Source organism: Bombus terrestris, chromosome 3 (genome assembly GCF_910591885.1).
Source record: "Bombus terrestris chromosome 3, iyBomTerr1.2, whole genome shotgun sequence".
Taxonomy (NCBI): Eukaryota; Metazoa; Arthropoda; class Insecta; order Hymenoptera; family Apidae; genus Bombus; species Bombus terrestris.
Window position 1 is genome coordinate 9,939,514 of NC_063271.1, and position 14,802 is coordinate 9,954,315.

Below are 14,802 nucleotides of genomic sequence, written 5' to 3' on the forward strand. Positions count from 1 at the left end.
TGAAATGAGGTACGGCTCGAAAACTCGCAATTCCATATAGAATAAAGAATAAAGAAAGCGATAAATATGGACTTGGCGCTTACAGAGCATCGCATCACGTTCTGTAATACCGACCATTCAGAGGTATTACTACGCTCTCTATAATTTATGACATGGCGCCGAGTGTAATTGGCCTGTTTGAACGCAGACCATTTATTTAAATAAAACTTTAATTAATGCTCGATTAAGTTAGTTTCTAGTGGTTAAATTCATGTATCTGAACGTGAAGTACCATTTTATGAACGAGAAATCGTAAGTAATAAAGAGAATCAATGAGATCTTATTATATGAATTTCAGTTATGTGAACTATTTATCGCGCGACATTTTATATAGTCGATTACAAGAAACTTATTAAGCCGTTCGTGAAACTACCATTGATTTCTAAGATTGTAGATCGGACTTGTTCGATAGCATGCGAAATGAAGCGGTTTGCGAGCCGCAAAATATTCGTTGGAAAGGTGTAACAGGTTTGCACGAGTAAAAATAATTGACTGGTACAATCGGATATACATTTTATTGGTCCAGCTGTTCAACTACATAGAACTATTTATAAAACTTTTACAAAATGCTCAACGCTTCGTAATGGGAGACCTTGCGTATTTCCTTCTCTCTTCCCCTCTTCCTCTTCAATCGTCTCGTATTTTAAAAAGTAAAGAAGTTACGATTTCCCGTAAATGTCTGTCGGTTTACAAGAAGCTTTCACAAGGATCAAGTATTACATTTTACGTGTGTCTGTATACGTGTCTTTACGCGTGTACGTGTACGTGTATGTATGCATGTGTACAACAGGTTATCAGAGAATTCCTCGAGATACATCTACGAACGTAGTTTCGCGGATAGCGGATTTTCGAAAGCGATTTGCCGCCTCCAAGTCTATCGTGATTGCGCAAATACTTTCCGCTATATCCCAGCCTCCGTTCCTCCATGAAACTTTCGTGCGAAAATTTGCCGTTCGAATCGAAAAAGTTCCCCTTAAACGGCCATCGACGACGATTTCTCGAGAACGACGCGTCGAGAATCGCTCGAATATCTATAGGTTTGTTCGTAGCCTCGCTTTACACGCAGAATCTCTTTCTTTTTTTTTTTCTTTTTTTCTTTTTCCCCTTTAAGCGTACATTTAGTAGTTACGAACGAATGGAAAATGGTACACGAATAGAAATCGAAAAATCTGGTCTATACGTTCTTAGTTCTTACGACGTTTCGCTAAAATTGGTACGAGGTATAAAACTCGATTTCACGCTGCTGCATTTTGAATTCCGCGCTCGAGACTGTTCGTTCAATATCGTGGGAGGATTACATTTGATTTGTCGTAATAAAGGTGTGAAATTCGGTGAACGTATATACTACACCTAACACTGCTAATTAATGTATGCAATTATCGTTTGATTTTATATGCGCGTCGATTGTTAACTAACCAAACGATAAATTTATTTATTTTCCGTAAAGTTAAATTTCCTATCTTCTCTGCGAAAATATTAGCGATAATATGTTTCTATTATCAGTAGTCGGTAGCAAGTAATTACGAAAGGAATTAAATACACGAATGCCTGTAATTAGTATTAATTAACAGTTAATAAATATATTTACTTAGTACGACACATTAGCAGAAGCATAATAACAGCGTGACAAGTATGGAAACTATGTCGAACGAGTGGAAATGCAAAGTATATGAAGAAACATATGTATAACGAAAGAAAAGAATTATTCACTATTATTATATTTTATAAAAAAAATTATCCAAATCATTAAAACATAGCACTGTAAACCTAGAAAATTTCTGTGGAAAATTATAGATTGCTGATGCTTTGATCACATTTTGTTGTAGTATAGGATGAAAATGAAAACTTTATAACATTTTATTCGATAAATCTATGAATATTCAGTTACTTCAAATAAGATAAATGCATGTCTTTTTTCAAATTAATGAATTTTTGTTTATGCATATGTAAAAATTTGCCAATACATGTAAACTTATCAAATCAATATGTGCATACATTGACCAGTTAGTGTACATGTTTGCTGAATTGATACATTTGCTATAACAAAGATCTGATGGACCGTAAAGATTAGAAAAAGACTCTGGTCTTCTATGTTTCTTCGTGGATAGAAAGCTACGATTGTATTGTAGAAAAAACACTCGAGATACTCGTGGACAATGAGAAGGGAGGAACTGTCGTACGATGTTTGTTAAAAGGTCTCAGCGAACCTTCCTTCCTATCATTTATGTTTCGTTAATTTGCGTTTGTCGTTTAATCGTTCGATTTCGAAGATACAAATTTCAAACTCCTCGTTCAATTTGATTAAACCTACGTTGAATTTCTTGAAAATGTTTAAAAACTTGTAAAAATTCCTTACGGGGAATAAGAAAGCGTTGTGAAGCATATGGAACATAAAGTGACGCTTTCCTTTGGTTCGTTAACGACCCAGTACGATAGGATATTATCGAAAAACAAAGTAATTTACAATTACCTATATTGTTTCATTAAACTACGAGAACGTATTAGATTAATAAATGCTTCACTGAAGTTCATTCGGAAAATTAGAAATACGAAGACGTTTCAATAATTTAGGAAACGTAATTTATCAAATTCATCAAAATTTATCAAATTCAATATTTCATACTCCATAAAATTCTGCAGTCTATGTGGAAGACGAAATAGCAAAAGCAATTAGATCAACGAAGCATCTAAATGAACCTTAAGGTGCTAAACAAAATTTGCTATTTCAAATATTTTCTTAATATTAGATTAAACTCGAATATTAAACAACGTTGTATTAACAGAATGTTGATCTTTAACGGAATGAAATTGCGGCTTTAAAGAGTTGAGAATTCGCATCTCCGGCTTTCCACTCAATGTTCGTCGCGATTGATCGAAATACAATAAGTCGTGGAAAAAACACACGGCAAAGTGTTCGATAAAGACAATTAATCAATGACAATTAATCCTATGACGAGTGAGTTCTCCTTGATTGATTAATTAATTCGCTCTTCCCACTCTCGGATATTACACTTCAAACGCTTGATCGTTCAAGAAGATACAAGTGTGTCGAAGAATTATTATGCGAACAGTGTTCTATAAAAATTGGCAGTATACAAACAATTTTCACCACAAAGAGAATCAACGAAGAGTATGAACATCTTGGAACAGGGATCGATTAAAAAGAACGATACATCGATCTTTCTTCTTTTCTTTTTTGTTTTTTCTTCACGCGGAAATTTTCGTATATCGTTCATCTAACTAGGCGAAACTTCGTACATTAAAAACTATACGACACGTTCTTAAACGACTCGTTAAACTTTTTATATCGTTGGTACTTATGAGTTATGTTCTTTTTCCTTTTCTAATAAAGATACCACGTTGGTTATGTTACTCGAAGAAGCTGCAGTAGATATAAATTTCTACTGACTTTGTGCTTCGATGAATTGTGATGCTTTCGTTCATCTCTTCCTTCAAACAAAATTTCACGTTACACATTTCGCTAATTGCAGTAATTGGTCGTTGAAAGTTTTATCAGTCTATGGCTGCTCAACGTACTTCGTTAACAATCGCAGTAAAATATTAATTTGCTTTTACGATACGATAAATTTGCTTTTACAACAACGTAAAGTTTCTTCCGCGATTATAAGAGGATCATTTCCCAAACGCAAAGTATCTTAAATACAGTGGAACGTGTTACGCTTCGAGTTACCAAAATTACGATACAAGTGAAAAATCTGAAGCTTTGGAAGTTCGCCGATGATCCTCTGTTTCTTTACATCGTTGGTCTCACCAAATATTCTCCACTTTCGTCGTTAGTAGACTGTGGACGATTACGTAAATTCATAAAATTTTTAAGATAACTGGTATAATACAATTTAAGTACAGCTTCGTCTTATTTATTGAATATTATAACAAATAGTATTTCCAATTTTTCCGGGCAAATTTTGTGCCAGTTTAGACAAGAGATACGAAAATACGAAAGTCTTCGTCGTTTCTGTCGATAGATACAAGAGTATCAGCAATAAAAAGGGAATAATTGAATTTATCATTTTATAAAATTCATTTCAATTGTATTTCATCTCAACTCATTTCATCTTCTCTCGTATTCTTCGTATCCTGTTCATCGTGCGTTCTATCCTTTATCGAATATATTTTCTCATTCAACGTAAAAGTTTACTGTTTGATCGAGCAATATCGAAAACTCAAGCGTATTATTCTCTCGATATTTTCGATCTTTCTCGTAACATTTTATCCAACCATCGAACGAACATTTTTCCTTCGTTTATGTCCATCCAACATCCTCACGATGTTTGTCCGAAAAAATTGGGATATTATTTTTACGTAATGCGCGCATCCTGCGTAATTTACACGCGTCTGGTAGTTCTATCCACAGTCTACTTATTTTACTTACAATTAGCAACGTTCGAGTAACGAGGCGACTTTCGAAAGGACTTGGACAGCGATTTAAGCGCGACAAGTGACAGCAAGAAGCGGAAGCGTGACGATATTGTGTCCCCTTTACGGGATTATCTAATCTAATTAGCAAAGCGAATCGTTCTTCTCAACTTTGCAATCGTTCTCGTGGCGTTTTTTAATTCCCTTTTTCTTCCTAATTTTCCATCTCAGAAGCTTGTACTACGATGGTCTTAGAAGAGCCGATCCGAAAAAACCCACAGTAAAGTCTATCGCGTAAAAGGGAGTTGATATTTTTGTTTGATTCGCGATAAACAAACGATGTTCGCGTGGCTGAATCGTCGCGTAAACCTAGAACACTTAATATTCAGGTACTAATCACTTTATCATTCGGTGACTCGTTTGCTGTGTATCAAAGTCTTCGAGATGAGTTGTTTTTATTTAAGAGCTAGTAGGAATTGAATGGTTGAACCTTTGGCTGATGTCGTCAGACATTGCGAACAGATTGCTGCGACAATTTTCTCCTAATCTAGTTTTGATTCTCGTCAATTCGATCGCGCAATTACTTTGCCGTAATCTAGTTTTGATTGCTGTCGTCTCGAAATCCGATCACAACGAAGATTCCCCTCGAATCGTGCACAAGTTACGTGAAAAATTCAACTGAGAAAGAAATTATTTACGAAACGTGGTAGACGTTCTTCTGGATTTTTCATTCTTCTTTGTGTCTTAGAGTAGTTTTACTGTTCTTTACGATTCAACAAATTAATTTACATAGTTTTGATTCGACACAAAACGAGTTATACTTCTTAATAGAATCGGTTACGTTTCTAAATCGTGGCCATTTAAAGGCGAATAGCGTGGAAAATTCAGAATCTGATTCAGCGTAGTAAATTGAAAGCTTCGTAGCAGTTCTATAACAACTACTTGCTTTTTTTGAATTCGCAAAGCTCGTTCGTATGCGTTTCACTTAACTTAAATGAACATTTCTCAATATAAATTTCTAAAGATCGTTTAATTTCCAGATTGAGCGTCCACAAAGTGCAAAATAAAATCCGAAATAGCTGTATTTATTTAGCAATTAAGTGTAGGAATTAAATTTATCTCTTATAACAGAATTGTACGAATAAACTTATCTTCCTTTTTAATGCTATAAAATATGATTTTCTAATCATTGTTGCAACCTTGCTGTAGCACTTAATCACTCTTAAATCTTCTTCTTGGCACGTTGAAACTTTTAAAACACTACCATAGCGTGCAAAAGAAGATTTCAATAACACCATAAATTTTGTTACCAAACAAAGCATGTTATTCACTATCATCAAATAAAAGAGCGAGTGACATCAGCCGAAGATTAATATTGACTTCACGTGTTTCTCGATTGTTCGTCCTGGATCCTCAAATAAAGGATTCCCTTTTAATAGGAATTTCTACTAGAATCTGAATGAAAAGTTTAGTGAACTACTAAAGTTGAATACTTGTTTGCAGGCTGTACAAGCTTTTCTTTCATTAAAAGTCTATTCTTCCTCTGTTGCCCTTTCATCTTACTTAGAAACTCGAAAGGAAACAACGATCGTCTCTCTAACAGAGACAATAATTGAGCTTTTGGATATATTATACACGAATTACACAAGATTCGTCGACATATTCGATCATGAGTGTGTCTTTTCTGACTCTTTTTTTTTTTTCGTTAAATCGTTAACATCGTAGGTATGCGTACATATCAATTGTTCCTAAATTGTACTTACTTTTCCAGGTTTCTACGATACTGTATATTAAAACATAAGCAAAGTTTCTAACGATTGTGATGTGACGATCCTGGAGACCAGCTCCATCCTCTATATTTTATATCTCTAGAAATTCGAATCTCTTTTTCTCATGCTGCCACGATATTTCTGTTACTTTATTCCGCATTCCACTTTCCTTTTGCTTTCGTCCTTCTGTGCTTCTCTTTCTTTTAAGTCTCTAAATGTTATTTCGTGAACACACACGGGAGGGAAGTATCGATCCATTTGTTAATGGGCGAGTGCCTTTTAAACGATACAAACGAGAAAACATATGACCTATCTCTATATTTAGACATTTTTGGAATATATTCCATTGAAACGTTCGCGAGTTCGCTGTTTCCTAAAGCTACGAACAGGGGCAACTCTTTTCTCTTAATATTGAAAACATAAAACAATGCATTTGAATAATTCTTTTTCTTTTTTTATAATTCAAGTGTAAACGTTTGGGAGTTTAGAATTCTTTCAAGTCACGAATAAAGACAAATTGTAACCTCTGCATCGAGATATTTGGATGTTTGGAACTTGTTAAAAAATTACAACGAGAAGATAACTTAATTGCAATCGAAATAGTAGGATGATGATTAAATAAGGAAATATATAGACAGATACTTCTCTCACAGTAACATCGTAACTAAGAAACCATTAACACGAATAAGTATTTCCCTAACTTACTTTGATACTTCAATTATAGATCAGATAGACTATATAAATTCCATTTACATACATCATACATCTTAACACATTTCACTTTCTACCATCGACAAACAAGTGGCATAAAACCTCTTCATAGTGCGTTTTAAGATTCGTTTCTCTCAACACTCATAATCTCTCCTTGCATTCACGTTTGATTCTACCAGTCGTTTTTATTAACATTCACGCTTATCTCGTGTTTTCGAGTCAACGAAGTTATCTTTTCCAAATAATCGGTCGTATCTTTCCTTTTATTAGAGGAACTCGAAGTGTCTTCTTTTGGTTTTTCTTTCATTTCACCAGATGATAATTTTTACGGTTTCTATGCCTGTATATAGAATATTGAATAATTCATTAATTTGTTAAACAATAATTGAATAGAATTCTTATTAATGAAATAATTGAATTTAACAATCGATAGTATAAATAAGGAGAATATGGTTCTAATAATTCGTTAACTAAACATATTTACCTATTATTATTATTATATATATTAACGATTAATATCATAATGATTAAAATAGCTACATCATGCTATTGGTTCAATAATCATCTAGATTATTCATTTAACTATTAGCCAACAATTAACATTATTTATTCACGCAATCAACCCTGACAATCTAAATGATATCTTGTACGAATCATGTTTCAATAAATAAAAATAAATAATAAATTTATTATTTCAGGTAAATTGACCATTTACAAATAATAAAGAAGAAAATTATAGTTAAACTAGTTTTAAAAAAATTCCTTGAGAAATTCATATTACTATCATTATTACAAAAGTTAAGTAACAATTCACTGTCATACTGTTGCATTCTTCAAGATGCAACTGGTATTATTACTTCAGTCGAAGTTACAATTTTTAAAAGTACTTCTAAGGAATTTCTCTAATGTTTCAACAACTACTAATCAATAAGAATCCAACTAAAAACCCATTTTCTGTTATCCTATCTCTCCTCGATATTCCATAAATTCTATAATATTTTAACAACATCTAACAAGCAAAAGCCCACTTTCTATTATCCTCCAATACGCGATAAATACTCTAACGTAGCAACAGTCTACTAAACCATACAAATTCAATCAAAGATTCATATTCCAATCATCCTATCTTTCCACCACACTCGATAGATTCTCTAATATAGCGTTATAGTTCGATGAAACAAAGATCCAATTAAAAGACCCCTGTCTATCATCCTGTTCTTGCTCAGTACCCAATAAATGCCCTAATATCTCAACAACTGAGAAACGAAACTCCATTTCCCGTTACCCTACGTTTCCTCAATACTCGAGAGACTAAAAGAAGCTGAAATCGTCCTTCGATAAATACGACCATAGAAATTCAACTTTGCATCGTCATATTTTCCCTCGATATTCAACGAACTAAAGGAAAAACACGAGGCATTCCTCCAAAAGTGAAATTTTTAATAAATAATTAATTCTGCCATCGATAAATTAAAATGGATAATTAAAAAAAGTTATCTGGCAAAAATAAGAATTTGACGCTTAACGAAGCAAACCATCGAAAGAAGTCACTTCGAGCTTTCTCCGCCTTGATCGGTGACTCATGTTCGCCAGAAGCGTTCCGATCCCGGTAATCATCCACTTACGCGTCGATCGCTGGTATAATCGATGTAAACTCGAAAATTTAGTGATCGGCGATGGAACGTTGCGGGCGTAATTCGGCCGTGGGCGGTCTTGAACGCGGGCCATCGTGTTGTCGACACGCATCGTTTGCCTGGCATCTGCCAATCGGGCCCGGCTGAATAGAATTTCCGATGACAACGAGATTTCGATGTCAGCCGAGGCGCGCGTTGTCAAGCATATATACCCGGGGACGACGTCGCGATAATAGCCGCTCGTATTGTTCACGGATATTGCGCGCACAAAAGATCGTTTCGATTAACCGAACCGAGGCCGGATTACGCGTTTCCCTCCGCGCCGGTCCGCGCTCTGCTCTTCCGCTTTCCGGCCGCGCGCAACAACGGCCAATAATTGTCGGATTTTAAAGAGCAACGATGAGGGCTCGTGTTTCCACGTGGCTACGCTGCTAAATTTATGGAAATATGCGGTGGGGGTGGGTTGGGGGGATGATGATGTACAGGGTGTTACCCGAACGGTGATACAATCTCAGAATCGTTAGAGTTTCACACTTTGTATTTGACGATGTTTTAAGTTTGTATTTTTAATTTTGAAAGTATATTAATAATTGCCATAAATAGAATATTTACTTAATAATGGAGTAGTATAAATTAATATAAAACATCAAATAATAATAATAAAATGAAACTCAAAAAATATGTTTCTGTTCGGATTCGTATGTTATCGAAGTGTAGACGTTGCGAGAATGCGAGTAGCGAAGACATGTGGAGAATAAGCAACGTAAGAGGTAGATGTTGCGAGGTGAAGTTTAAGTTGTGGGATTTAAGTAAGAGTTAAATACAAGGGATGAGAAGCTTGGGCGTTGGGAAAGTAGAAAGGCGAAATGCGATTGAAAGATCGACCCAAGTCGATGGAGCGGGTTCGTGGGAAAGTAAATAATTAAATAAATAATATGAGCTTCTAAGAGGCTAAAATGATCACGCAACTCTATCTTCTAGAAAGTTTATAATTTCGTTGTTAAATTTTAATGCACTTGTGGGAGATTTGAAGGCAGCAAAATGTACAAAATGCACGTGATAAGCGGAAAAGTATAAATAAGTTGAGATTTAGCATTCGTCATAGTATTTGGTAAATGAACAATCGTCTACCTAAGTTTCAGTTTTTTAATTATATTTGTAAGGATATACCTGTGCAAAATTCTTCGCGTTAAATATTCGTAATAAGACAGTTACTACAGAGATTTTGCTATTCGAACTAAAATCACTTAAGGAACGAAACAAGAAAAGAAAAATAAGGAAAGAGGAACGCGAAAAGGGGTATAGGATAAAAACAAGAGAAAACGAAAAACATTTGTACTTCGTTTTTAATATGATAGTTTAAGTTTGTGTAATGGAGTACGTCAAATACGAATTTCATGAATCTGGTGATTTATTCTCTCACGTAAATTCGTCTTTTTTCGAATTGAATCACCAGTTTAGAAACACCCTGTATAATGAACGATTGAGAATCATTTGGCGTATTTGTTCCCGGGCACGTAATTCGGATACTGAACGAAAGGGTGGGATAAGTGGTTTAGGGAGCGACGTTTTCTGGCGTTTCAAAGCTTACGCGTAATCTGGTTTTTGTTCGACGACGAATGGGAGAGGTTTAAAAAAATACGGGGGTCAAAAGTTAAGTAAAAGAGAAAGTTGAATAGACAGAGGATAGAGTCTCTTCTTTGTGCCTACTTTCAAAGGAAAAGTAAAGATAAAAAGAGAGCTGTGAAGTTGTTTAAGACGAATTTGACTAACGTTATTTAATTTTTATGGTGTTTAACTATACGGGATAACAAGTTTGTATTTTTAATTTTGAAAGTATATCAATAATTGCCATAAATAGAATATTTAGTTAATAATGGAGTGGTATAAATTAATATAAAACATCAAATAATAATAACAGTACAAGAAGGAAACTCAAAAAATATGGATATAGCGCGTGATTTTTAAATTTTAAATATAAGAAATTATTTAATTTAAGTATTGTAAATACTAATATCTATATTACATTTTCCTGAGTTCTTTTAATTGCGATAAAATCAAGTGAAAATTTGGTCATTTATTTGCGATCTCGAATAATCAATTAGGTTTAGGAAAGTTGTAATACCTAGTTTTCAACAAACTTATAGTTCGATTAAGGAAAATCAATTTTATGGTTCAATGAAATAGAAACGGTACTACAGTCAGTAACTTTAAAACTGGTAAAAGGGGCGCCCTTTAACACGCTCAAACTCTGTACGATTATTCACCGGAAGGCGTGAAAAATTCCCAGCAAGAGAACGTGCTCTCCATTCTGCGATTCTCAAATCTTACAGAAAACGGTATAATCTCGGATTCACAGCGGTTGTAAAGATCTTTCCTTTATCGTAAAATCCTTCATTGTCTTAGATTATAGTCTTCAAGGCAAGCTGTTGCGAGTCTCTCTTTTTCTTTCCTTCTTCGTGAAAGCAACTGAGCAGAGCACGTACAGATTCACGTAAATAACGATGAAATATTCCGCGATAATTATATCCTCGACAATATCCTTCTTACTCGAACCGTTTTCGATCATTTAAGATAGATCTGGTTAACCCAAATTGTTCCATAGACCAAGAATGTAACAACGATAATATTCTTTAAAAGTTAAAAGTGTTCTTTAGAAACGAATATCATAAGAATCTATTTTATACGTAAACGAATTTCAAACTTGTGTCAGTAAGAGATTTGTTATTTCTTGAACGTTTGTTATTTTATTTCAATATTTTTAATCAAAAGTTTGGAATCGCTGGATGTATGAACATAAAAAGATTAGAGTTAGTTTAGAATTCTATTATAACTTAAAGAATCCTTTGGTCATTCAGCTATATGTCAAGACGTAAGAAACTTATCTAATATTAATATAATAATACTGATGTATCACATTTCTGGCATAATTCAACATTAATAGTAAACTTAGTTTCAATCATTTAAAAAATTGTACTTAAATCTTCTAAAACTAGACAATTTTGTGTGTGGATGATACAAATGAAAAAGTGATGCCAAATTTGTTATATACAAATTTACATTTCATTTAAATTTTAAACTAAAAATCTAAAAACTACGTTTGAACGAAATTCGCACATTTTAAATCAAAAATTTCTCTCGCCACGTACAACATCCTAACAGTTAACCAGACCTAACTTCAAACAACTAACAATCAACAAATCCCAAGAATTCTCCATCACAGCTCCAAGCTTGAACATCGTCGTATCCAACTGACTCCAACAACCAATCAACTATATTCGTTCCTTCTCCTGGTTTTTCCAATTTTTAATTGATTCAAACGCTAGTGGTGATTTGTTCGATCACCGTGACGTCTCTGTGCCGTCTTGGCCGACTCCTGTAGGAATCCTGATGACTCAGACCCTCTGGAACGCTCTTGCTAGGTCTCAGAGGCACGTAGAATTGCGGTTGATAGTAATGTTCGGCAGTGTGCATCCTCTCCATTTCTCTGTCGCGAAGATTCTCCTCCATGTCCAAGGGCACGTGTAACGATTGTGATTTTGGCAACCTTGGCCTTGGCGGCGGAGGATAGGCACACGGCGGAGGTACGGTCACGTTGGAGAGGTGCGAGCCAGGAAGTAGAGGAGACGCCGGCTGGCGACCCCAGCCAACCAGGAAGAGTAACGCTGCACCGCACAAGGAACTTAACGTGCACGCGTAGTAACCCACCCTCGAGCTGTTCGCGTTCATGTAACCTGAAATTTAGAAATTAGGTGCTTTTAGCGGAGGTTGACCAACGAAAGAAAACACGAATTTCGTACGTGGAGCAAAGAAACGCATTAGAGATGAGTTTCGTGTTCTGTTTCGAAAAATAGTGTTCCTCAAAGGATATCATGAAATTTACAAGTATCGTCGATAAAGATGTTCTGAAAGATGAGTTTTGGTCTGGTATTTTATTTCTTGATCCGTGATTCTCCAGATGAGTAGCGTTATGGGAATCGGCCAATGAAGGAAGACATGAATTTTGTATGGGAGTAAAGAGAATACATTAGAACACGGTTTCAAGTTCTATTTTCAGGTACAAAAATTCCTAAAGAGGATCATGAAATTTGAAAGCTTCGTCCATGAAATATTGTTCTACTTTAACTGGTAATATTAATTTAAAAAGTGAGTATGTCTCGTTATTGGTCAGCGAAAGGAGGCATGAATTATGTATGCTCAGCAAAGAGAATGCATTAGAGTGGAGTTTCAAGTTCTGCTTTGAAAAACAGGTCTTGTCGTGAGAATTATTTAACTGGAAAATTCCATCAATCAAATTCCTCCGTTTAAATCCGTAATCTAGGAATTGAATATCGTCAATGGGAGGTGATCGATGGAAGGAAATATGAATTTTGTATGTGAATAAAGAGAATTCATCGAGCGTGTCTCTTATCGATTATTTGATAAAATATATTTGTTTAAGAGCACTACGATTCTTTTTACAATGTAGAATGAATTATTTTGTTCAATTGTTGAGAAATGCTCGATTTCTATTTTACGAGAAATACATATATGTGTATGAATTATAATAATTCGAAGGTTCGAATTAAGTGAATAATAACATTTGACAAAAAGATACGAAAGTAAATGAACGAAATAAATCTGAAAGAAACGCGGTTTACCAGTAAGAGGAACTCCGAGAAGAATAGGTAAAGCTTCTGCGGCCTGCACGAGTGCCCAGGAGCGTGCAAAGTGTTTTGCCCTCAGTCTTTCGAGGGCCAGCATTTTCAGGGAGTAAAGTGCACCGCCGAGGGATGCGCCGTACAAACCGGAAGCCAGAATCAGCCCGTGGTAACCTTGCACGCTGCCCAAAGCCACCTGAGCTATGGCTGAAAAATGAGCGATGCATCTTCAGTCATTGATCTTGAAGAAAATAGAGAGTATTTTCTTTCACCATTATTGAGTTGAGGAATTCAGAATATCTCTTTGGCCATTAGTTGCGGAATTTTAAAATATTCTATTGTTTAATGTCCATTCGAGAAAATGAAAACCATAAGAAAAATATTTTAATAGAACTTACAAACACGTATAAGATACACACTGCAGATTCATGAAGCGTGTCTTCATCACACACATACACCTGAATTTTAAATTAACATTTGGAATATCTGTGAGTTTTATATAATCTGAAATTGAGCTGTACACCTATTCACCTAACTTCCACCCTGAAGAAACTCATTAATTTTTAATACCAGGCAAAATAAATTCATCGCAGTAGACATTCATGTTGACAAATTTCATCAGAAAAATGGCTATAACAATATTCGATTTTCCCTCAAAACTGTCCTAAAGTTTCCTGGAAGCACCTGATAATCCAAATATAACTGCTTCGAAATTTACTGTATAATCTCTTGTCCCGTTAATATTTCTCTTTTTTTTTTCATAATCTCCTCTTTGCTCTCCCCTTTTAACGTTTTTTCCCACCTTCGCGTGTATCATTTCCTCTTCCAACGATATTTCTTCAGACATAAATAAATAACACAAGAGTGAACATAAATTCCTCTCACCCTCTTCGATCAGCCCCAATCTAAGCCATCTCTAAATCGTCATATTTTTAACTATCGTAACATTCCACGTCCATGCACCTCACTCTCACACGGGAAGAGGATAAAGACGTAACGTGACGAAGCTGGCACATTCCTTTCCTATCCTCTTCGTGTCGTTCAGAGGAAATTGCAAATTCTTTACGTCGGATAGTTTATCTGTCGCGAGTGAATAGCAACGTTGGCAACAAACTCGATCCAACAGCAGCCACCGGGATAAGCCGCTTTTTTGGTGGCTTGCAACTCTCCCTGGTCGTGCTTGTATATTTAGCTCTCGTTTGTCATCTCCTCTAGCCGTTTCCACGGAGTTGAAAAAGGGACGTTTTCGCGTACACGTGTGTACGCTCGAGCTACACTGGCTGCAAAAAGTACCAATGCGTTTACTACTGAGTTATGTTGCAAAAGAAGGTTTAAATACGAGAAGTTGGTACAAAAGGTACTATACTTTTACAGAACATGTGTGATTGTATCTGATCAACGCATTGGATAAATTTAATATATGTACAGTGCTGTAATTGATGTTAGCAATGCGGTGAAAAATATCTAATGTAAAAGTTACTATTAAAAGTCAGCAACTTTGAATACATTAGTTAATTGCACTGTAATTGTAGTTAACACGTTGACGCGAATATCAAATTTCATATCAAGCGTCATATTCATTATGGTACACATTTGAATATTTACTTTGGACTATTATCTCTTACTGTACCA

The 14,802-nt window shown here is 35.1% G+C and overlaps 1 protein-coding gene across 7 annotated transcripts in view; it reads right to left on the reverse strand.

Annotated features, from left to right (window-relative positions):
* Nucleotides 1–535: 535 nt before the first annotated feature.
* The window catches only part of LOC100642239 (monocarboxylate transporter 10), a 310,901-nt gene continuing 296,634 nt past the window's right edge, over nucleotides 536–14,802 (reverse strand). For all 7 annotated transcript variants that reach the window (XM_048404630.1, XM_020868497.2, XM_048404626.1 and 4 more), the window contains 2 exons: nucleotides 13,171–13,377; nucleotides 536–12,264 (listed from right to left, as the gene is read on the reverse strand). In XM_048404630.1, coding sequence (XP_048260587.1) covers nucleotides 11,846–12,264; nucleotides 13,171–13,377 — 626 coding nt within the window. In that variant the 3' untranslated portion in view covers nucleotides 536–11,845. The remainder of the gene's footprint in view (nucleotides 12,265–13,170; nucleotides 13,378–14,802) is intronic.